This window comes from Dipodomys spectabilis, unplaced genomic scaffold (assembly GCF_019054845.1).
Source record: "Dipodomys spectabilis isolate Male_0828 unplaced genomic scaffold, ASM1905484v1 ptg000199l, whole genome shotgun sequence".
In the NCBI taxonomy this organism is placed as follows: Eukaryota; Metazoa; Chordata; class Mammalia; order Rodentia; family Heteromyidae; genus Dipodomys; species Dipodomys spectabilis.
In genome coordinates, this window is record NW_024870876.1 from 4007674 (window position 1) to 4033355 (window position 25682).

The 25682-nt window shown below is 36.8% G+C and overlaps 1 protein-coding gene across 1 annotated transcript in view; it reads left to right on the forward strand.

Annotated features, from left to right (window-relative positions):
- Positions 1-25682, forward strand: part of LOC122121950 (suppression of tumorigenicity 18 protein-like) — a 99250-nt gene that overhangs the window by 17561 nt on the left and 56007 nt on the right. The window contains exon 2 of the mRNA XM_042696154.1: positions 19360-19550. Within this exon, the coding sequence (XP_042552088.1) occupies positions 19379-19550 (172 nt within the window). The 5' untranslated portion in view covers positions 19360-19378. The remainder of the gene's footprint in view (positions 1-19359; positions 19551-25682) is intronic.

Genomic DNA, 25682 nt, shown 5'->3' on the forward strand with positions numbered 1-25682 from the left:
TATTTGTACTCTAATTCTTTATGAATTATTTCTCTATCTTGATCCCATAATTTTTATGATGGGCATACTGTTATTATCTAACTTTACTGTAAAATATTTAACTGCTGTTTCATTATCTTTAAGTAGTTGTACAAATGGCTTTTCATTCAGCATGTCAGTTTATGAGGACAGTGAATCTTGATTAGTATCACTCCTTGTCATCCATGATACTATGCTTGTGTAGAAGCCAGAGGATTACTTATATTTTGTATAGCTAAGCTGTAGCTGAGCATTACTGAATGGTTCACTCAATTTGTAGGCAATTAATAAGAATTTGGTAATATCCTTTTATTTGAGCACAATAATTATTTGCCTTTGGGTATCCACTGAAGAAATTTATATTTCATATTAGATTGTTTTCCACATTTTGGTATACAAATTGGTGTTTTGGTCAATGACTAGATTCTGTTTCCTTAAAAAAGGAAAACTCTGTTCATATGAGGACTTATTTATCTTTAAATTTTTATGATAGATCTGCATTCTCAGAACTAGATTTCAAAAGCAATAAGTTCATAATGGCATGATCATTTGACTAACTTTTCTGAAGATCAAATAGGATTTCTTCACTTATAGGCTACTGCTATCTTACCTTTGTCTCATTCTTGGCTACCTTGCAATAACATAACTCAGTAGCAAAGGAAACTAGGCTTAGAAACTCTTATAGATCAGTGAACTCTTGTTTCAGGAGAAGTGGGCTAGTTCCACATGTGCACATTAACCAAATGTTTTTTCATGGGTCTACTGGAAAAAGTCAATAACCTAGATTCATGCTTGCCCTAAAGTCCATTTCTATATGCTTTGCTCTGAATGAGGCTCAACATCAATGAACATTTACTGTGGTTACTAAGGCATAGGCTTTATCTACAGGAAATGTAAGACTAGGCAAGAAACATTCTTTGATCTTCTGTACACATTTCCAAGTTTCTGAGGAATACAATTTTATTTATAATATATTTAAGTTAATTTACTTGATAACTAAAGCTTTTATCAAATGCTATGTTGGCATTAGTATGATGCATTGTGACAGCATGGCTAGAATGATACCACAGAGAAAGACACCTCACAATCCAAAGTTTCCTGTTATTCCAATTCTTATTTTTGTTATTGTATGGTTCTTAATGGCTTGCCTATTTCTTATTTTTGTTATTGTGTGGTTATTAATGTCTTGCCAATTTTAATTAAAACTCTGTGGGTGTTATGTAACTAATTTTAAAGCATAAAACTTAATGTCAATTAAATAACACAAAATCAGCTATTAGCTTTGGCTTTATGAAAAAAATAACTTCCCTCTTACAAACCTGATATTATCAAATAACCTTGCCAATTGAAACAGTGTTCCATAATAACAAACCAACCATTAATAGATAGCAACAACTTATCAGATGTTGAATTTGTGACTTGAGTAATAGGAGAAGCTGAAAATACAGGTTTAATGTAGGACACACTATAGCATGACTGAGTATGGTCACATACTAAGAAAAAAAACTAAGTCAGTTCAGGAATTTCAGGGATTATCCTGGCAGCATGAACAATAGTTCTGGGCTGGAAAGGTGGCTCAGTGTTAGAGCACTTGCCTTGCATGCATGAGGCCCTGGGTTGGATTCCTCAGCACCACATAAGCAGAAAGAGCCAGAAGTGGTGCTATGGCTCAAGTGGTAGAGTGCTTGCCTTGAGCTGAAGAGCTGAGGGACAAGGCCCAGGCCCAGAGTTCAGGTCCCTGGACTGAAGAAAAAAAGAAAGAAAGAAAGAAAGAAAGAAAGAAAGAAAGAAAGAAAGAAAGAAAGAAAGAAAGAAAGAAAGAAAGAAAGAAAGAAAGAAAGAAAGAAAGAAAGAAAGAAAGAAAGGAGAAAGAAAGAAAGAAAGAAGAAGAAGAAGAAACAACAGTTCTATAATCTTTGCTGCATAAAAGCAAATTTGCCATTTCTGGTGGCCCATTAACTCTCAGGGATTGAGAGAGATATTTCAAATGTATGTACGGGACATTTACTTTTTTCAGGGTCCTATCTACTAGTTTCCTAAAAATACAATCCAAGTAGAAGTGTGCAGATTGTTGTTGTGTACCTTAGCATAGTGTGCCTGGGCAGAGGTTTTAGTATGTGACCTTCTCTTCCCATTAAGAAAAGTAATACTGGCCTGGCGCTGGTGGCTCACACCCATAATCCTAGCTACTCAGGAGGCTGATGAGATCTTAGGATTGTGGTTCAAAGCCAGCTGTGCAGGAACGTCCATGAGACTCTTATCTCCAATAAACCACCAGAAAACTGGAAGTGGCACTGTGGCTCAAGTGGTAGAATGCTTGCCTTGAGCTGAAGAGCTCAGGGCAGCACCCAGGCCCAGATTTCAAGCCCCACGACTGGCAAGAAAGAAAGAAAGGAAGAAAGAAAGGAAGAAAGAAAGAAAGAAAGAAAGAAAGAAAGAAAGAAAGAAAGAGAAGGAAGGAAGGAAGGAAGGAAGGAAGGAAGGAAGGAAGGAAGGAAAGAAGGAGGGAGGGAGGGAGGGAGAGAGGGAGGGAGAGAGGGAGGGAAGAAGTAAGAGAAGAGAGAGGGAGGGAAAGAAGAAAGAAGAAAGAAGAAAAAAAGAAAAGTAGTACCAAACATGACATCATATCTGTAGGAAATAACTGTCTAAATATGGCTTAAATTTTTAGTAGAAATGATTTAGCCATTTGGAATAATCTGTCCATCCTATGAGACATATAGTGGGAAAATACTGAAAACTCAACTTCCTAAGGCATATTAAGATTATATTTTATTTTAATAAATGAGGTTCATAGATTTCTGTGCATGGCATCTAAGATGAGTATAGGAAGCTTGCTTATTTGTTAGAACAGAGAGAAAAGTGCCCAGCCTGTTTGCCTCCTCTCCCAGCTCCTATGTTACTTATTGCTTATATCAAGCTTAATTGTGTATTTTCTTCTCAGTTACTGTTATTTTGTGTTAAGATGTGACAAACAGAGAGTATCTAATTCTTACATGTTTTTATTATGCTGATCTATTAACAAGTTACTGAATTCTGTCTTTTTAGATTTGAACTTTTTTTATATAATATTAGAGATTCACTACAACTGTATACCCTGGTGGAACAACGTGACAACCATATGTCAGTGTCTATGTTGTCATCTAGGCTAACATGTCTTACACCTTGAAGCTCCAATATCTGTTGACTTTCTAAGTGGATTATCATGAAGTCAGAAGAAAATGCTTTCAGTCAAGGCCATGTATGTATCCTGTAGGCTTCACTCCATTCTCATTTAGAGAGAACCACATGTTCAGAAGAAAGTCAGAGAAGTATACTTATGCTTCCCAACATTTCCTAGCCTTTACCAATGGATAGATAGAAAGAGCAAGTTCCACACGCAACAGTACATCCAGCCTTTAGCCCACTAGGGCTCATCTCAGCATGCTCCTGCCCAGGAGCCTCTGGAGACAGACTTGTAAGACAAGAATTTGTATACACAATGTTTGGGGATTTATTTTAAAACTGTACTTGTTAAAAGGTGTAAGGGAAACATGACTGAGCATAAGGAGAAGTTGAACTATACTGCAACTGCAAGAGAAAGCAAAGCCCGTCCTGTGGAAAAATCTGCTTTTAGACTGTTCTTCAGAGGTTTGCCCTAAAGCAAAGGAGAATGTGGGATTTCTCTATGGGACATGCTTTCGAGTTTATTAAATGGCTCTCCACTAAAGACAATTGCCACAAATGGAGTAAGCCAAGGTCTTATCAGCTTCCAGTACTCATAGCAGATGGAAGAAGTACTCTAGTTCTGAAGGAGAGGGGAGAAGTAATGTCAGTCTGTGTTTCATAACTCAAATTGATTTACTTTGTGCATTAAGTTCATTGTCTTCCTGCTCTTCCACACATTTCTTCATCCTTGCCAAAGGACCTCTGCTGATCTAGATAAGATTACTGGGTGGCATGACTTAGACATTTACCTTTAAGGCAGCAAGTCTCTGAGCGCCAGAGGCTCAGCCACCAACCTTCTGAGTCTCTGTTTGATAACTTATAAGTTTGCTTCAGAATTTGAGACAAACATAGCAAGGAAATTCCTCAGTGAATACTTGGCTGTCAACTATATTCTCCTAATCTTTCATATCTAATAACAGAAGTGCTATCTTGACTGATCAGCTCCTGATAGCATGGCAATTTTTCCTTGCCTGCTCAGCATTAGGAGCCAAGTGAGAAGTAGTTAGAGCTTAGATTTGGAAAGGACTTTTATTGTTCTACTTGTTAGAAATCCTCTCCCTTTTGGGAATCAGGATCTGTAGACTCAGAACCTGAATTTGGAGGTGGGAAAAGTAAAGAGCCTTAAGTTAGTCACTGAGATTTATAGTAAACCAAGCCATTTCTTTCTTTTTTTATTTTACTGTAAAGATGCTGAGCAGAAGGGTTACAGTTACATGAGTAAGGCAGTGAGTACAATTACTTGTCCATTTCTAACCTGACTTTTGGATTCTTGGAGATATGTGTTCAAATTACTGAGGCCATAGCATAATGTAATGATTCTTGAGTACATAGTACCATTGCTTCCCAAGAAAGCCCCTAAACATGAGTATGTGTGCACACACATGCACACATACATCTATCTATGATATTGGCAGTTGAATTCAGGGCTTTCTGGTTGCTAAATAGTCACTCTACCACTGAGCTAGGCCTCCAGGTTTTTTTATTCTGGTTGCTTTTGTGATAGGGTCTCTCTTTCTTCCTGGGCATGTGCTCTGGGATTCAACCTGCCCTTTTTAGGCTTCCTGTCACAGATAACAGGTAAATGATATTGCATCCAGCTATGAGATGAGATACTATGTTGGGAACTTTTCTTCCCTGATTGACTTTTCACCTTCCCAATCTCAGCCTCCCAATTAGCTAGAATTATAGGCGTTAACCAGTGGCACCTGCCTTAACATATTTGACCTTAACAGCATATTATTTCCAAGTTAGCACCTTAGCCATGCTTTTAAAAGACTGCTTCATCAAAAGACAACAAAAGCTTGCAATTTCTAGACTGTGTTGTATGTGATAGGATCAGTGAACCCCATGATTATGTTCCTACATTATATTCCTTTGTGTAATGAATCATGTGAGGACTTCTTTTTAGAGAAAACATTCTGTATGTCTTCCCACAGTGGTACTGATTAAGGTGTTGAAGACAGCAGAAGTAAATGTATGCCTGAGATTTTGTCAGTTACAGTCAACCAGAATTACTGTTCTGGTAATGAGCCCGGAGGCTGGTTGATTTCTTCAATAAATGGTGCCATATTGTGGGACTAAGCATTGGCTTCCTTTTGGTGGCAGATTGAACATTGGTTGTGTGAGTGGGTATATGAGTTTCAGTTGGAGCTTATGGCTTTGGGTCTATCTAGTACCTAAATCCCTGCCACTAACATTTCTCCATTAATAACTATTTACAAACCTTAGGCAGAGGGAAGGCAGAGCCTAGATGATTTCACCTAATTAGACCACTCTGGTAGGTGGTTTTAATGCCTTTTCAGTGGGATATGCTCTGTGCCTGGTGCTACTATGTAGAATTAAGACCTTTACACTTTATATGAATTCTCATAATTCATTCTCATGCATTTTCCTCAGGCCTCCTTATCTCTGACTTTTTAGCTACATCATTCACCTCTTTGTTCCTGGCTGACTAGCTAAGCTAGTCACTTTGCCCATGAGTTCATGTCCTTTCTAACCTTGGTCACTCTTTTCTCCATATGAAGTGAAGAACAAGACATACCCTTCCTGACCTATAGCTCTTCCCATTGGAAAAATTTCTTCTCTTGACTCCTTTCAGAGCTACTCCTAAGCATGGGTCCTTTGCAGACTGCAATCAGATGCTGAAGCAGACTGTTTATGAACTAAACTTTACTTCTTTCTTTGCAGTTGGTAGGCACAAGCCCACATGTGTCTCACTTGTGACAGATTAGGATGTGGTATTACCACCACAATCGTAGATATCATGAAGGACTGGGTAATTTACTAGATACCTCTCAGCAAATGATAGATTGTCGAGTTAGATTGTGTGGGCTACCCATACTACAACCTTCACTCCCTTTGCAGCCACTCAAAGCTGGCTTCTATGGTCATTGTTTCTCTGTGCTTGTAACTACAGCATTCCTAAGTATAGAAGCTGCTGTCCTCAGAATGTTTAAAAATAAAAATAAACACTATGTGGCTGGACACTGGTGGCTCACACCTATAAGCCTAGCTACTCAAGGGACTGAGATATGAAGATCACAGTTCAAATCCATCTTAGGCAGGAAAGTCTGTGAGACTCTTATCTCCAATTGACCACCAAAAATAAGGCTGAAGTGGAGCTGTGGCTCAAGTGGTAGGGTGCTAGCTTTGAGCATGCGCACATGTACACACACACAAACACACACACACACTACATTTGGCCTTGTGTTTTCTTGTCAGTAGTAGGAAACGTGAGATGCAATAATTTGTCCTTTATGGGCACATGTTAGAAGCCCCATAACACCGAACCCCTAAGCATTTCACTGGTACAGTGTACCCTATTTGTTAGATTTCTGTTGTCTCTCAGAACAAATGTCTTGCCACCATCTCTGAAATATTTTTCACTTATGGTGTATGTATTCTCATTGGAATGATGTCATCAACATAAGTGACTAACATAATGATTTATGGGAGGTCTGGATTATACAGGTTCCACAAACTATACCTCAACAAAGGACAGCAGAGTTAACACAGCTCCTAGTAAGATAATAAATTTACACACTTTCCCCTGTTGTTGGAATATCTACCATTGTGTTAGTAGGTAGATCCCTCAGTCCCTTTGGCATATGGACTCTTTTTGTCCTTGGCAAGCTACATGATTTTGTGTGTTGACCTTGATTTTTATTCAGATATCCATTCCTACACCAGGTTCTGTTTCTGAGAGGAATGGAAAAGGACACATTTGTCATGTCAAGGACTTCAAAATATGCACAAGTTTACTATCTCTTATTCAAATGTTTGAGACCAAAAGAGTTCAGATTGGAGAGTGGGTCATTTTTGTGGGGGAGGGGAAGGTCTTTGAATATGTGCATGTACATAATACAGTATCTTAGGGATAAAACCTATGTTGAAATATAAAACTCATTTCTTTTATATATACCTTATACCTGAAGGTAACTTTATACAAAATTTTAGTACATCTACATTTTGATGGTGATCTGTAACAGGAGATCACATGGAATTTTCCACTTGTCACATTATGTTCAAACCCAAAATGTTTCTGATTTTAGAATCATTTAAGGCTTCAGGTTTTCAGATTTGTTAATCTACTAATGTAAATGCCCTGTATTTGGCATAGTAGTTTGGGTTTGTGATAGTCCACTTTCTACCTCCTGAATCATTCTTACAGGGTCCACTTTAGTGAACTAAATGGAAAATTATAGGGGTCACTAACCATGAATTCTCTAAATTTTCAGAGTGCCACAAATCTTTTCCATTCCCTCCACAGTGTCATACTACTTTGATGATGAGAAGGGAGATACTTTAGGGGCCACCACTTATGTTTCTGTTTCATAATTTCTTAGCCCACTAGCCACAAAACTTACACATATGTTCTAAATACATACAGAGACTTAGGTATGCAACTGAGAGGTAGGTTCATGGAGCAAGACACCTTCTGGGACTGGGCTCCACTTAAGACCTGTAACTCACTCTAAAAAGGGAAACAATGCAGTTCAGTCCTGAATATCAGCTGAGACACTGTCCAGCAACCCCTGAAATACTTCTGCAGTCTTGTCGCCCAAGGATTATTGTTCTCTACATCCAAGGATGTGGACACAGATCCTTTTGGGGAAGGACCAGGGGTAGGAGAGACCATAGCCATATAGACTTGTAAAGACCTTCCTCAAGGATAAATGTTCTCTTCAGACATTGGGATTTGAGTCAGGGAACTGCCTTAGCTCCAAAATCTGGCAAAAAATTATGACTTTTGATCAGAGTGAGTTTCCTGACCTATTTAAGAAACCCATATCTCTGCCCACTTCCTTCTGTATCTTTTGCAGTAGATTTTCTGCAGTTTCTAAATAAAAGTAAGCCATTATATTTGAGACTTTTGAGAGCCAATCTAGCAGCATGCAAGTACTATCTCCTAGGGTCCTTGACAGGGTTTTAAATCCTGTAACATGAAAGATGGCTTCCATACCAACTTCCCCTTCTCCATTGATGTTCTATGCCTGTGATCCAGCACCCCTGGGATCTGGCCCATATGTACTTCTCTAGCTCCTGCCATGACTATTAGCTAGATCCTGCAGCTCCCTTGGCATATGGACTCTTTCCACCACTAACAAGCCAGATGATGTTGTATGTTGACCTTGGTTTGTATTCAGGAGACAGTGAAGGGAGTTGAAAGCATGTAAGCCTCTTCATACTTGTCATTGTAGTGTAAGGAAAAAGGGACTCCTTCTGGGACTCCAAGGGCACAGGAGACTTTTAAGACTCAGTGTTTTTAAATTGCGTCAAACAAAATATCCCATCCTGATTCTGTATGGAGCAGGCATGTCAAAGTATGTCAATATGAACTCCTCATCACTAGTTCTCCCAAATCTTGTCTCTTTGAGTTTTTCCGTTTCAGCAATGGTAATGACTTAGTTTCAGTTCATAAACCAAAGACCTTGACTCTCTCTTTCTCCTATATTCCATATCTATTCACTCCATAACTTTATTAACACTTCTTCCAAATTCAATCAGAAAATGGTTACTTCCCACCTAACTGCCTCAAGATACCCCCATAATCCACATCACCCATTCTCTAAGCACTCTGCTTGTTTCTAATCTTGTAACCCACTGCCTATTCTCAACACAAAAACCAGGAAAATCCTCCTAATATGAAAATCAGTACAAGCCTCTATGTTAGAATGCTGTGAACTCTTCACAAGTTCCTTAAACTGTCTGTGATTTTTAGCAAATCAGGATTCATTATTTTGATGGCCTAATTCCCTATTCTCCTATCCCATTCATTATGGTCTCGGGACCTTGGCCTAATATACTGTTTCTCATCTTTCTGCATGTGTTTCCCTTATTCCCTTCACTTAAATACTGGAATTAAGTTTTACCTATGGATCTTTACTTGTCCATACTATCAGCTGCAGTTTGCGTCTGGAATTTTCACCAAAGGGCCATGTGGTCCATGTATAAAAGGTTTGGTGATTAGCTTGGCGCTGTTGGGAGGTGCTGAAACTTTTAGGAAGCAGAGCCTAATGGAAGGTCTTAGGCTATTGGAGGCATGCCTTTGAAGGGATTGTGAGAATTCAATCTCTCTGCCGCCACCAACCCCCCGCCCTCGCATCCCAGCCATGAATTAAACACTGTGCCATATGTTTTGAGCCCAAAGCAATAAGGGCAGTCAAGGACTGAATACTCTAAAATACCAGCCAAAGTAACCCTTTCTTCTTTTTTATTTTATTATCTCAGGAATTTGTTGTAGTAACATGAAGTTGACTAATACATTATCTGAAACTCTTTTCCTTGGCTTCCATGCATTCTCTATTCTCCTTTACTTCTTATTTTTATATCTATCTTCAAACATGCAATTTGAAAAATTTCTGTCTCCTTTTTCTATAATAACAACTTTCCGAAGAGATACTTTTTTCAGCTTTAATCAGTTCTATGTCTTAAGACTAACTATTTATTAAATTAATATTTCCACAGGGATATAAACTAAAAGTATATGCATGGATTGTGCTGAATAATTGCTGAGATTTCTTTCACTGGAGAAGTATGCAAAAAGCAATAAAAAGTCAATTGGACTAATTAATAATCATTATTCCAAGTACAGATTGCCTTTGCTTTTGAATAGGAGTATGGAATACAAATTAACTCAGGCATGACTCCTTAGATAATTTACATGTTGGGTAATTAAGTTCAATGTATACTTGAATATCACTTGAAGACATTTGTAACAAACTCGTCAAAGCAGTCACTTTTGTTTAATCATACTTTGTTCTGTACTTAGTGTATAGAAGATGTTCCTTTACCTAGGTTAAAGAAAATGTTCTCCACCAGTGTCTCAACTACCCTTTAAGGAAAAGTTGTGAGTTGTAATTCTAAACAAGGTATATATTTAATGGCTGCATTCATGGCTTTCATGAAGTAAGAATGATCTTTTGAAAAGCTTTTAGTCTTCCATGGTTGTCTGTGTTCCTTCACTGGTTTATAGGCTATCTGTTTGTTAAATCATGTTAATAGTAGGATGGAATTAGTGTGAAGGACAGTATTAAGTAATAATTAGTAAGCTAGAATTTAGGTCCAGACTAGCTGAGCCTAAATCTAACCCCTTCCATTAATGGTATTTCCTAAATGACAACAATTTCTCTGAGCTTTAGAGATAGTCTCAAATCTTGGAGTATTAGTATGAGAATTCAGTGAGTTGACACATTCAAATAACTTACAATATACCTGGAGCATTTTAAATTTGGCATGTCTTCTGTAACTGAAGATTTCATATTTAAGAATTCAACCAATTAAAGATTAAAACTACTTTGAAAACAATTGTAGCTGACCTCTGCAGACTATATTTTCTTTTAATTATTTAATAACCAATCTACTATATCCACTAGCTACATTGTATTATAGTATAATTAAAGTAGAAATGATTTCCAGTGTTCAAGATGGTGTATTTAGGTTATATGCAAGTATTACACCACTTCGTGTAATAGATTTAAATGCTATGAAGTGTCTATACTCAATAAATCTTACCTTATCAGAAGCTTTTCTGGGTTACATATCTACATTTGAGGTCCAGACTTTCGTATTTTTTTTATTTTTAATACTTCTTCCAATCAAAGAAATTTGCAGTTCAAATTAGCAAAATATTACACCGTGTAACAAATTAATGTATTTTAAGTACTTTATTGAAGTATAACCCACACACAGAAAATAATATACAGGTTTTATATGCATAGCCTTATCAATTATTACTAGATAACTACATCTATGAAACTCCTACTCAGAACAAAGAAGCTAAGTGTTTACAGCATCTACAGAGGCCTCCTTCGTGGTTCCTCAACTCACAACCTCAGGTTCCCAGATTCCCCTATATAAATTAGCTGTGCTGTTTTTGGACTTCATATATCTATTATTTTGTTGTCTGGTTTCTATCATTCAACAATATGGTTGTGGAATTCACTGGTATTATTTACAGCAATCATTGCCTTCTTGTTACTGGAGAGTCTAAATATTTCACCACACCTTACTCACTGTGAAGTCAGAGGACTATGTGATGTTTCTGGTTTTGGATAGTGTACTGTTGTGGACTTGTGAAACTTGGTGCATATGATGACTTGTTTCTCTCAGGAGTATGAATAGGACTAGAATTTCTTGGTCTCTAGTAGGATATATGTTTAGCTTTAGTAGATATTACCAGGTACTTTCCAAAGTAACCACAGCAGCTCAGCTACTTTAGTGATTTACGAATGAGCATTTGGTTACTCCAGGTTCTCCTGGACATTTGATGGTGGTTGTCATTTTAGTCCCTGTGGTGGGTATGAATAATACCTACCTGTGGGTTCTTATAAGTTCCTAAAGATGAAAGAGATGGTGCTACACTATTTGTGTATATTTCATGAAAGCAACTTGTTTGTGTTTGACTATTACTAAAATTTATAGTCTATCTTATTTATTGGTAAGATTTCATTAGTTACCTTCTAGCATCTACTATCTTTTAGATGTAAGTATTGCAAATATATTCTCCTGCTCTGTGGCTCACTTTTTCAATATAGCAGTTGTTCAGAAGCTTTTTGAAGAGTACAATATGCCAATAGATTAGTGTGCATATTGAAAGAGCAGAGTTCAGTGAACCTTTTGACATGAGCATGCTTGTAAAATCTGATCAAGAATCAGAGTAATCACAGGAAGCTCCCTTACTAGTTGATACCCTTGGATATATGAAAGTAATTTTAGTGTGTTCTAATTTATTAGTCATTTACTTTAAATTAGTGTTTTCTATAAGCTCCATGGCTAAACTTCGCCTACTTTAAAGCCACAGCTTTGTTGCTGTAGCATTTTTTACAGTATAAATTCTAAATCAATAATCCTCCTGGAATTGTTTGATACAATACAATACAATAATACAAGAGAGTATTCCAAGACTCTGAGGTATACCTGCAACCTTGGAGAGCATTGAACCCCATACATGCTTTTCTTTTTTCTTACCTGAAGAAAACATTTCATAGCTTTTCTTTGACATAACTTTTTGTGATTGGGTCATTATTAACTATAATCAAAGTGACTTGAATATCAACACTATGATAGTTCCATAGTCAGTCTGATAACCTCCCTGTCTGACCATTGTCTAATGGCTTAGGTAATATAGACACCCTAGATAAAGAGATGACTCACATCCTAGCAGGATGGAGCTAGGGCAGTACCAGATTTCACCCTGCTACTCAGAATAATGTACAATTGAGAACTTATTAAGCTATTTTTTGTAAGTTTTCATTCTATAGTTTTGGATTATAGATGGTTATGGGAAAAGAAATGGGAAAATAAAACCAAGAATAAGGAAAGATAATTGTGTAAATGCAAAGTATAAGTTAAGACTTTTTTTTCCAGACTTATTAGCACCATTCACTGAAGAGGTAACCTTTTTCCCATGACACCTTTGTCACAAATTGACCACTCATGTATGATACTATTTCTGGAGTCAGTAAGTATAAGATCTACTCCATCCAGTCCTTCTATTTATTGCTTACACAATGACACCCCCTCTTAAGTATTGTAGTTTTAGGATAAGCTTTTATCGACAAACTGTCAATTTTCCAACTCTGTTTTTATTCTTCTTCAAGATGGTCTTTACTGTTCTTGATTCTTTTCATTTCTATAGAAACTATAGAATTAACTTGAAAGTTTCTTTTAAAAAATTCTCTCAAAGTTTGGTAGGATTTTTATTGAATCTATTAGATAACCTTGAAGAGAATTCAAATTTTGAATAGTGATTCTTCCACTTCCCATTTTACATCTCTCCATTTATTTATGTCTTCTTTAATATTCTCAATATATTCTTTGGTTTGAATAAGTTTTGTACCTAAGTTTGTTACCCTTATCCCTAGGTATTCTATTGTTGTATACTACTGTAAATGGTCTAATTTTTAATTTTTATTTCCTAATTGGTTATTACTGATTTATGAAAGTACAAGTAATCTTCTGAAAAGCAACCTCACTAGATATTCTTCCTTATTGTAAGATTTTACTGTTGAATATTTTGGGTTATCCTCAAATATGATGTCTCTGCAATTTTTTTCCTTTTTAATTATCCTACCTTTGATTTTTTTCCCCTCTGTCCATCTTCTTAGTCTTAATTCAGATTCATTCTTCTTGGATCCTTTCAGCAAGTCTTTTTTTGATCAGCCTAATAGGAATTCTTGCTACAAATTTTCTATGAAAATGTTGAGCATGGAAATGGTTTGCTTGGGTCAAGTGTTTTATAATCTCCATTTGTTTGTGCATTCTCTGTTTTGGGGAGAACAGAATATATCAATTTCTGGGGATCTATATATTTAAAATTGTCTTTGTATCATCTGGTAACTTGCACTGAGAATTTATTATGCTGATCAGTGTACTTAAAGAACAGATTTAGGGAATACAGGGCTTTTTAATTTGTTTTATCTTTTCTGAAAGCCCATTGAGTTTGACCTATAATTTTACTTTTAACATGGCATGTTTAACATGATTGTTACCTAATTGTAGTTTGCCACAATTATTTTTTAAAATTAGTTTTAAGTTGCATAAAAAAAGAATAGTATTTCAAATTAAAATTCAGATTTCTAAATAGAAATTGAAAAGTTTCTCTTAGGTTAACACATATCCTTTGAAGGTATTTAAATAAAATAAAAGCCTGAAAAATTATTTTAGAAGTGTTCGGTGTGTTGATAAAAATCCCTGGGGGTCTCTGGATGTTTAAAGCAACAGTTTGATTGAATAGAATAATAAATGCAGAGCTGAGTGTCTTTTTTCCCTCTCTCTTTCTTTCTCATCTACTAGAAAAATATAGATAATAGAGCTCATTTATTTCCTTAACATTTCAGAGCTCCACAGATGGGAAAACACAACCCAGTGGAAATGATTTCTGGCAACCTTGAGAAGATATGTTAGCATTTTGTGGCATTTCTCTCAGTGACATGTAAAGCATGGCTTTCCCTCATTGCGGTGTCACAGTGAAGTGTCACAATAAAGCCAAAATAGTGTGCCCTCGGGGAAAACTAGGTAAAGGGACCATTTTCCATGCACACACAAAGGGTAATATTTATTATAAAGCCTTTCATTTTAGCTCCATATGCTGCCTGGGCTGTGGCTACTTTACAATGGAAAAATGCACAGAATGTGAGATTTGAAGCAAATGCTATATGTCAATGTAATGTAATTCATGTAAACATAAGTAATAAGAAAAAGTGGAATACACTATGGTCATTAGTGCATGCCTACTCTGCACAGGGCACAAGTAAGAGCACAAGGAGCACTGGGTGAGCAGTGAGCAGGTCTGTCTTCACCTCTTTTTGTCATTGTCAGCATAGATACTACCTACCACTTTCATTTTCAAACTATGTGCTATAGAAATGATCATTTCTGTTTGCTAGATAGGAAATCCAATGCTTCAAAAGACTCAACAGTACATTTCAGATTATGAAGCTAGACTTATTAAAGCTATTTTATATACTCTTACTTTTAAATAGAATGCTTTGTTTTACGCTAAATTTACACTTTGGATAAAACTTTGTGTATTTCCTTTATCCTCCACTTACAACAGGTATTTAGACACAGGTATTTAGTTTGATTTTTATCAACATTAAAAATCATCTCATAGAGATCATTCTTCTGCTCCAGTTGGATGGGTCTTAATGAAGTTTCCCAAGATGTTTTTTTTGTCATGTTCTGTGCCAGTACTGGGGCTTGAACTCAGGGCTTGGGCTTTGTCTCTTAGCTTTTTTGCTTAAGGCTAGTGCACCACCACTTGAGGCACAGCTCCACTTCCAGTGTTTTCCTGACTAACTGATATAAGAGGCTCATGGGCTTTCCTATCTGGTCTGGCTTCAAACTGAAATTCTCAGGTCTCAGACTCCTGACTAGCTAGGAAGTAATCCTACTTCCTAGCTACTCCCACCACCATACCCAGAGTATGTTTTTCATTTTCAGTACCATCTTCATCTACAGGATGATTGTCTTATATAACCACCCCCACAGGCAAGGCCTTATGGCAAGCATCTTCCTTGAAGCTATTTTAGCCAGGTTCTATTTCAACAAATTGTTCAGTACAAACAGATTTTACATAGATCTGCTGCTTTAATTTGGCAACTTGGGGAAGAGAGCATGACTTTGAGGGCCAGTAGATTTAAGTTCAAACATCAGCCTCATCTATTTATTAGTTACTCAGTTTTTACAATATTTTGTCTTTATAAGTAACCTGGGATGACAGTATTAAGGAGATAAAGTTCGCAAGGACCAGGAAGTATTGTATAATTATCAAAGCAAGAAATGACATTTTCTGATTCATCAATTCTTGTTGACCTCATTGATGGATGCTTCCCTCTTAACAAAAATGTTCTCCCTTTCCTTTTCCTCCTTCTCTTTTTTTTTTTTTTTTTTGGGCGGGGGGGGGGGTCTGGTCGTGGGGCCTGAACTCTGGGTCTGGGCGCTGTCCCTCAGCTCTTCAGCTCAAGGCTAGCACTCTACCACTTGAGTCACAGAGCCACTTCCAGCTTGCTTTTTTTCTGCTTATGTGGTACCGAGGAATCGAACCCAGGGCCTCATGCATACAAGGCAAGGGCTCTACCACTGAGCCACCTTCCCAGCCCTCTTGTTAAGTTTTATTAAGGATATTTGACGTGAAATCTATCCTCCTAGCACATTTTAGGTGTATAGTATATTATTGTTGACCTTAGCTACAATATACTGAAATCTCTAGATTTCATGTATTTTTTGACTGAAATTTTTTGCCTTTTGGTTATTCACTCCCCTCTTCCTCCTCTTTATCTCCTAGCAACCACTATATCAATGAATTTGAATATCTTATAGTTTTCACATAAGTGGATTCATAGATACTTTTCCTTCTTTTTCTGGCTTATTTCATTTAATATGTCTTCAAGCTTCCTCTAAGCTGTTGCAGGATTTCCTTCTTTTATAAAAGTTGGGTGGTATTACACATGTATACCCAATGTGTGTGTGTGTATATATATATATATATATATATATATATATATATATATATATATATATATTCTCTTTATTTGTTCATCTTTTCATGGATACAGAGATTGTTTCCCTATCTTGACCAATATAGAAACACCAATGAAGGCTTTTGTTTTTTATAATTTTTTAAAATTCCGGACTACCTTTGATTCAGCAATCTTACTTATAGGTATTTATATAAAAGACTCATCTGATAAAATTATCCTAGCCATGTAGAATTCCTAGAATTCCATTATATATATATATACATATATATATATCACATTTTCTTGATCCATTCATCTACTGAGGAACATCTGGGTTGGTTCCATATCTTAATCTTAGCTACGGTAAATAATGCTACAATAAAGTTGTGCTGGTAGCTTTAGTGTGGCCTTGTTTGGGTAAATGTCCAAAAGTGGGATTGCTGGGTCCTAGGGAAGCTCTATGTGGAGCCTTTTCAGGAACCTCCATACTGCTTTGCAAAGTGGTTGAACAAGTTTACACTCCCACCAACAATGCAGTAGGGTTCCTTTCTGCCCTCATCCCCTCTAGCATCTGTTGTTATTAGAGTTCTTGATTATAGCCATTCTAACTGGGTGAGGTAGAATCTCAATGTTGTTTTGATTTGCATTGCTTTATAGCCAGAGAAGTTGAGCATTTCTTCATGTGTCTATTGGCCATGCTTATTTCTTCTTCAAAGAAATCTCTCTTTAAGTCAAAAGCTACGTACATATGACTGTATACGATGATGCTAGGTAAAATGAACCCCAAGATATGGACACAAGATATCTTTCTTTGCTATTGTTTTAATGTACTATGTGATTTTTTTGTTTCTTTGTTATGTTCTTCCCCCTATGATATATCCCCTGTTGTCACTGTACTTGATTTTGGTACCCTGCATTTTGTGTATACATTTGTCTAATTTGAGGAGGAGAAGCGGAATAACAAAATGCTGAAACAAGGACACAGGATGACCCATTTGCAACAATAGACCCACAAGACTTTACAATTTGAGGGTGGGGGAAGGAGTGAGTGAGATGGGGGAGGGAAGGGATAGTGGGAGAGCAACAAAGCAGAGGGTAACAATGCTAGACAAGAAATGTACTCATTATCTTACTCATGCAACGGTAACCCCTCTGTACAGCGTCTTTACAATAAAATAAAAATTAAAAAAGAATTAAATTGAGATATGGAAAAGCCTCCATTCTAATACACTTTTTTAGATTCTTTCCCAGTACCAATGTCAGGAGTAATCACTATGGTTCTTAAAAGCCACTCTCTGTCCCTGCATTTAACATCTGAATGACCTGGGCGCTTCTCCTATTTTCTACAAGTCTTGTTTATGATAATAGCTTTGGATTTTAGTTGTGTATTCTCTGAGAATTTTCTTTATGGAAATTTATTTGATTTTGAAGATTAAGTAATTTCTCGAACTCTCTTTACATACATAGGAACCTTATCTCTAAGTAAAAATAGACCCTTTTACCACTCCTGCTCAGAAGCCAGTCTGTCCTGGAGGGCAATTAAGGGGGAGTTACCTGGCTATGCTCACCCTCATTGTATCAGAGCTACATGATTGAGCCCTGTGCTCACCTTCTCAAACCAGCAGACTTCCTCCACACAGGTCTCCACTGGTCTGTACAGTTTTATCATAAAGGCATTTTTTTGGCTTTCATTTTCATCTGGTTATAATACTCCATCTTCCATAAATGCTCAGTTTGAACTTGGATTCATCACAGAAATTGTGTGAATGCCTTTCTGATTTTGTTTTCTTTCTTTTGTTCTCCTTTCCCTATGTTTTTGTATTAGCATCAATTCATTGTATAAGGGGTTTTATTTTGACATGTCCATATATGCATACAGAATACCTTGAAAAGACTTAATCCCTTCATCAATCTCTAAGTTTTCTTAGTAACTTCACTTAGCACAATTTTCCCATCAGTATAATTTTTAATTTTCAGAGTTTTCTAATGCATGATTTTCTCTCTCCCTCAAAAATCTTTTTTATTTTCTAGAAGAAATGGGATTTTTTTCCTCCTTTGGAAGGCTTTTCATCTATTCTATATTCAAGAACTTGTGTATGCTTATAAAACCAAAAATTGTTTTCATGAGCAGACCACCATCTTTGCATTGATGTGTTTGAGAGCAGTTTAAGGACTTTGTCTGGTCAATAATATTGAATTACTATGAATTTTCAATCATCTCTTAAAGATGGAGCTAATCATATCCTGTTACTTTGAGTCCAAGATCCTCTCTTCTAGAGTTTTCATCTAAATCTCCCTCATTTCTCTTCAAAGAGCATTCAGTAAATATCTCTTACAGACTCACTGATGGTGAAATCCTCAGGCCTTCATGGATCGTGCCAGGAGAATGTTTGTGTTAACTTCACACATAAAGTGAGCTGTGCTAATTCTGAGTAAGGTGCATTTGGAAAAGCTGTGTTGAAAGGGTCTCCCCAGGAGCATTTCCAAATAAAACCATGTGATAACAGGAATAGAGATAAATGGTTATTTTTTTGAAATTCAATCTTATTTTTCTCCTTTTATTTGTTTGTTCTGTGTGCCAAATGAATGAGAATCAAAAGGCAGAATGCCATGTAGCATCTTCACAGTTATTTTTTATGTGTGTCTAGAGAAGGGTTGATTGAATGTCTCTACTCAATGGCCCTTTCATTCAAGTCAAAGTCCAAGACATGTGGCATCTCAATTTTGAGGTACAACTATAGCAGCAGTAAAAAGTTTCAGTGGCAAACAACTACTTGAAAAATCTTGTGATTTACCTATACTGGTGTATATTGTGTATCTGGTGATATATTTTTCACATTAGCTGTTTCCTAGGATTAGCAAACCAGTGCAAATCTCATTTCATCCCTCCCTGGGTGTTTAGTATAGTGCCAAGCAAAGCACAGATTAACATATGCTTGCTCAAGATTAAGGATGATTTAAAAAAAAAAACTCTTCTGATATACAATAAAATAGACTGTGTCCAGTTTGCATATTCCATGGATGGTCTGTTTTTTGTTAGTGCCAGTGGCTAACCATAAACCTCCAGTCCCAGATTTCCAAAGGCTCTGGGTTATACTTAGATATGAAAATAAAATGCCAGACACCAGTGCATACTGTCTTACAGTGTCCCGAATCTGTCCTGCTCATGCAGTGTTGCCTATAACTGCTCCATGATGAAGAAGAGGAGAGCAGAAGAACAGGCTCTGGGTGTACCAGTCAACAAGAGGAAATCCCTGCTGATGAAGCCTCGGCACTACAGCCCAGACACAGACTGCAAAGGAGACAGAGACGACAGGACTGAGAATGACAGCCTCTTGGAAACAGGAGATCACTCTGCCTCAGGTACAAGGAGGAGTGACCCAAGCTTTATCTTTTCTGGCACTGTAGAATAGATGGACACAATCTTAACTTATGAAGAGCCTGTGGTTGGTGTGGTTGTCCAAGTATATTTATTTCATTCAGAATTTATTTATGGAGGACCCCCTTTTTATCAGTTAACTGTTCGAGGTCTATAGATAGAGAACAGAAAGTCTTTGTCTTGAGTTCATTTTTAACTAGAATTCATTTTGTGTTGTGTAATGGTCCTGGGTTTTGAACTCAGGACCTGGGCACTGTTCCTGAACGTTTTTGCTCAAGGTTGGCTTTATACCACTTAAGTCACACCTCCACTTCCAGCTTTTTTGCTGATTAATTGGACATAAGAGTCTCACAGACTTTTCTCCCAGGCTGTCTTTAAACTATGATCTTCATACCTTGGCCTCTTGAGTAGCTAGGATTACAAACATGAGCCACCAGCACTGGCCAGAGTTCATTTTTTAAAACACAGAACTAGGTTTGTCTCCTTTAGAAGACAGTAAACGATACCACACTTTAAAGTTTAAAAGTTAATCAGGTGGATATTAATTTCTTGGAATAATCCTTCAAGTTATAGGTCATATTTTAAATGATTACATTCTATATAATTATTAATGATTATGATATACGTATGTGTATATACGTGTGTATATTTCTATATATGCCTAAAACATTTATATTTTCATTAGTTGGTCAACATATGTAATATCATTTTGCCCCAAGTGAAATATAATAACAACATAAACCAATGCAAATGATTTTGACCTTAATATTTTCCATATATTTTAATAAATATCTATAGCAATGAGCTATAGAGGTGGCCTAAAGTTATTATCTTAGAGGTTTCTTCAGTAGGAAAATGACACGGAAAATCTATCACTGTGCCTATTATTTCTAAAATAAAGGATTTAAAGTACCTTAAGATAAATATTACAATTTATTAATTCAGTTCTTCACTTGCTCATCAAACTGCCTTTATACACTAACAGAAATGTATTTATTATTTTTAAACTTTAGAATTTGTTCCTTTCTAGTTTGTAGTTACTGCCATTTATTCCTGTGAGTGACGAACCTCTAGGAGTTGGAATATCACTTGTTGCTTTGTTCATGAGGCTAAAGTTGAAGAATAACCAAAAAACTCAAAAAATGCCAAAAAAGTATCTCATGCTTGACTCACTAGAAAATTAAATTAGGTGGAAATGTGTTCTATTAAATATAGACACCATTTTTTTTTCTGAATATGACTTTTTAGGAATCAAAATGCCCTTTATGATTTGATATTTGAAAAGAAGGTATCACAAACAGAAGGTACCAATAATGTTAAGTCTACGTACTTCTTATAAATAGGATTATAGGAATAACCAGGAAATTAATTTAAAATATATAAAAGCATATTGACTCTGCAAACCCAAGTCTCAAATTAGACTCATTGTATCTCAAATAATTTTGGCTTAAATGTAGTTAGAGGTTCTGTGATTAAAACAATGTAGTATGCTGATTGGTTCATGTTTAAGTAATGTCTCAAGCATTTCTGTATTTAGCATGTGGCTTAAACGTCACAGCTTATCTGTTATTTTGATCAGCTTTGACATGTTTTAGTTTCCTGAGCTGGTCAATTTTACTTTGATCATGGAAATCATGGGTTAAATCTAGTCTTAAAGAAAGTTATTGAATCATTGTGGATAGTTATATATAATTTATCTTGCTATGTTACTTAGTCAAATACTTAAGAAAATGGGCATATATTTGCCAATACCTTTAGAAAGTCCTTAGGTCAAATACTATATGTGGCTTTCAGACTTTGCACCTTCTATTATGCAATCATTGATAGTATTAGCTACAAGAATATATGTTTAAAGTTATTAAGTTACGCATTCAACATTGATGGAGATTTAGTTGAATGTTTACAGTGGTTATTTTATCTTTAATATTACCACTGATGATAAGGAATATACTGAATTAACAGTGATTATGGTTATTTTCAGCACTTTATATATTTCAGAAACATGAATAATATCATTTAACACTGGAATCATGGCTCAGTGGTAGAGCATGTGCCTAGCAAGAACAAGGTCCCAAGTACCACCACATGTATATATGTGTATGCATATACATATATATAATTCAATATAAATATATTAGAATTAATATATTGTAATATTTTATCATAGTATGTATATACATATACATATATATATTAGTCCAAACTACAGTGCTAAGAGATATGTCTCATTGGTCTTAGTTTTATAGATAGGATTATTGAGGACCAAAGTGATACAATGCTTAATGTAACAGAGCTTGTAGGTATTGAGAGGAAGATGATTAGGAAATAGAAAGGAAAATTAGTTATTATGTCCAAACTAACTGTGCTCTATCTATACTTTATATTTCTCCTGCAAGTCTATCTTATAAAGTACAGCTAGGGCTGGGTTTTGACAAAGTCAATTTCCAGAAATGACCAAAGCACAGATACTTCTCTCAAATGATCAACAGAGGAAAGATTGTAAGTTATCTTGAATCCTCTGAAGAGTTTTACCTCTAACCTCTAAAGTAAAGATTGTTGAGCTAGTGCCCAACCCAGCAGAAGTCCATTTCATCAAGCCATTAATTTACACCAGGGACCTCACAGGACTTTACCTTGTCTGGTTGAGACTAATTGTGTCTTTAAGTGGGGAGTTCAAATGATGGCACAAACTGCACCCAATACCCTCCTCTGACTACTTTTCAAAGAGATGCAGATAGACACCACAGAGTATAGAAGAGAACAGGACAAACCACACAAAAATTAATTCTCTCACTGCAAAGACAAGCTGGCAAAGCACTACCAGTACACAAGACACACACAGGCTGTCCCTGTGCAAATGGAAACATGCGAAAGTCCCCACAGGTGGACTCACCCAAATCAGTGCGCCCAGTCCTCAGCAGCACAGCCATGTGCTCAGGATTCAGGGAAATCACTAGTCATAGGGTGTGGCTAGCTTGTGACAGGCTAGGATGTTGAAATGTAGAATTGAAGCCAAATGGGTTGGGATCAGCCCTTCCTTGTGTATCTGTGTGGTTTTGAGCAAGCCCTTAACTCCTTGGGCCACAATATTCCTTCTGGAAAATAGACTAGAAAGGATCTTTTTGTATTGTTGTGAAATAAAAGGATGTAACACCAACGACTGTAGTTTATTGTCTTAGGAAGAACAGTAGCACATCCAGTCATTGGGTCTCTAGATCTTCCTCATTTTGAAGATGAAGTCCAGGACTCAGAACACTAAGGGCCTGACCAAGGTTACACAGGCGGACAGTTGTGGGCCCGCAGCATGTCCTAGTGTCTGGACCTCAGACTGTGGAGACCTGTACACTGAGCAGTTCTCAAAGACAGTTGCTGACTAAGGCCATAGGAGGCACAGATATACAGATTGGATTGCTAGAACTTTTCTCCAATGAATCTGGTTCTTCTAAGTGAAATATGGGATGGCCTTATTTATGTTAACAATCCCTCGCTATTATTGTATTTAAAAATAGTACTTGGAGAGAGGAAAGGAGAGAGCCATCAATTGCTGACTTCCTTTGGGGTTTCTCTGCAGGCATGCTCTCAGGGCAATAGTGTTGTCCTGCAGTACATATGTTGGATAGGTATAAATAGCAGTGCTAGCATCAGAACTCAAGTCTAGATCCCTCTGACTCTTCAGGCCTTAGCTATTTCAGGAGTAAAGGCATAAAGCTTATCCTCATGGTACCAAGAAAAATAAAAACAGGTAGCCCCTTGCAGAGATTGGAGAAATCAGAACATCATCACAGATCTGTCAGGTTCAAAAGCTAGAATTTTTCCTTCTCCCCATGGTAAGGGCCAGAGAGGGGTTTGGGAACACAACAAAGTCGATTTGTAGTTTGCAGAACATCCCTAGAAACTGGCACGTGTGACACACGTAGGCACCTCTGTCTGCAGGGCTCCTCTTTTTCTGAAGAATAATTAATAAATATTTTCTTTTAGCATATAACAAACAGTTGAACCAAACAATTATGTAAACTGGAAATGACCCAAAATGCAAGCAGTTGGCAGCCACACAGTGAAGTGCATTGTCGTGCACGTGTGCGAGTTTGTCACTCCCGCCTCTCTGGTGATCTGCACTTAATAGGAATATTTTAAACTATGTAGCTAAGCAACAGAGGTAATTGTTGCTTTCTAGAGCTTTTGTTAGCACTCTAACACAGCCCAAATATGCATAATTAGGTATAATGTCTATAAATCATTATTGTACACATGTGGGTAGTTAAGTGGAGTGAGAGAATAGTTCAATGAATTGAGCATATTCACTGAAAATGCTTTTTATTTGTTTTCTGTAGTTCATAATACTTTAAAATTATCATAACCCTTTACACTTTCTCTTAATAGCTAACCGTGATATTGAGAAAAACTTCATTTGCATTTTAGACTATGTTTAATATATTATTTAAACCTGCAGTTCCTCTGATATGAATTCAGAAGAGGATAGGCCCATCCTATCAAATATTGTGTGCTTGTTTATCCAGCCTCTTTTCTAGGAACTGAAATGTTAAATTTTTCAGTTTACGTTGAATAGATCCCAACAAAAGACTGCACCCTATAATCAGCATTATTTACAGGGGCTGGTGTTGTGACTGAATTCTTCCCTGCGTCCAAAAATGCTTTTAGTTACTATGGCAATATTTACTTGATCCTGCCAGTCCAGTGTTGATTTAGGGAGATAATTACCAGAAAGGAAGATGATGGAGATGTATTTTTGAGTGTCCTTGTCAGAGACAATGTTTATAAAAAATTAAATGAGACAAAAAAAGGCACATTGTCTTCAGCATAGACACCCTCTCCTGCAACCTCGAACTGAAGGCTGTGCTTTTCTTCCTTCTAAAGGTGTTTATTAACACAGAATGTACTTCACTTAGTGTCTTTAACTATCTTCAAAGGGGTTTATTATTTTGTGTTTCCCATCCCCCACCTGCCTTTGAGACACAGAAATGGTCCTTCTTTTTGTTTGGGTTTTGTTTGTTTGGGTTTGGTCTGATTTGAATCAGTCCTAGTGGATGTTGAAGGAGCATTGTTGGGACATTGGGTACCTTTCATAGCCTGGTGTGTGCTAAGCAATACTTCATATGCCTGGGCCACAGCTGATGTCAACAAGGAATCCACACCCTGAGTTGATAGGTTTTGTTGCCAGACTTGGACAAGCTTACTCTATGTGTGTATATACAACCTGTCACTGTGAATGAGAAAGTGACACAGTAAACTGCCCCGACATGACTACCATCTCACAGTCTTTCCTGTGTAGACTGGTACTTGGAGCCTCCTCTCAGTCATTGGGTACCTTGTTCAGGACCCAAGAGAGCCCTATATTTAACTCATAACCAAGTCATATTCAACATCTTCCAACCATCACCACCTCCCGGCTTCTTCCCTTTTTATGTAAACGCTCACAAATAGCAAACCAGAAAGTATGTTACTACTTAAGATTCTCTCTGATCATGCTAACTATTCCATCTATATTTCCTCTCAATATGGAATTGTAGTATGACAATTGCAAAAGTAAACAAGAAGTCTTGGGAGCTTCAGAATTCCTTTAGTTATCACCTCTATGTGGACATATTTAGTATCTTAGCATTTCATAAAATCTAAGAATATGTCTGGGAAACTCCAGAGTAGAGAACATAAACCGAATAAGCTATAAAAATATATTGCCATGCTAACAGAAAGCTAATGAATGTTTTTTGTACAATGAATAATTCTGTGTATTCAGCTGCCTGCTGGCTGGCTGAGCTGGGAAATGTAAGAAGTCCAGTAGCAATTGTGCCACATTCGGAGCTCTATCTTTGTTAAGTATGGACCTCAACCTAGCTCTTAATATGATGAAAATTATAGTAACTAATTTCCACTTGCTTGCTTTTTGTTTGTTTGTTTGCCTTACTTGAGGATTGAACTCAGAGTCTCACAATTGTTGGGAAAGCACTCTATCACTTGAGCTGTACCTTCATTCTCTTACTTTTTAATTTTGTTTTTCAGATAGTCTTATGCTAACTTTCCCTCTGCTACAGTCTTCCTGATTTCTACATCCCAAACAGCCAGGATTATACCTGTGCACCACCATGTCTGGCATACTA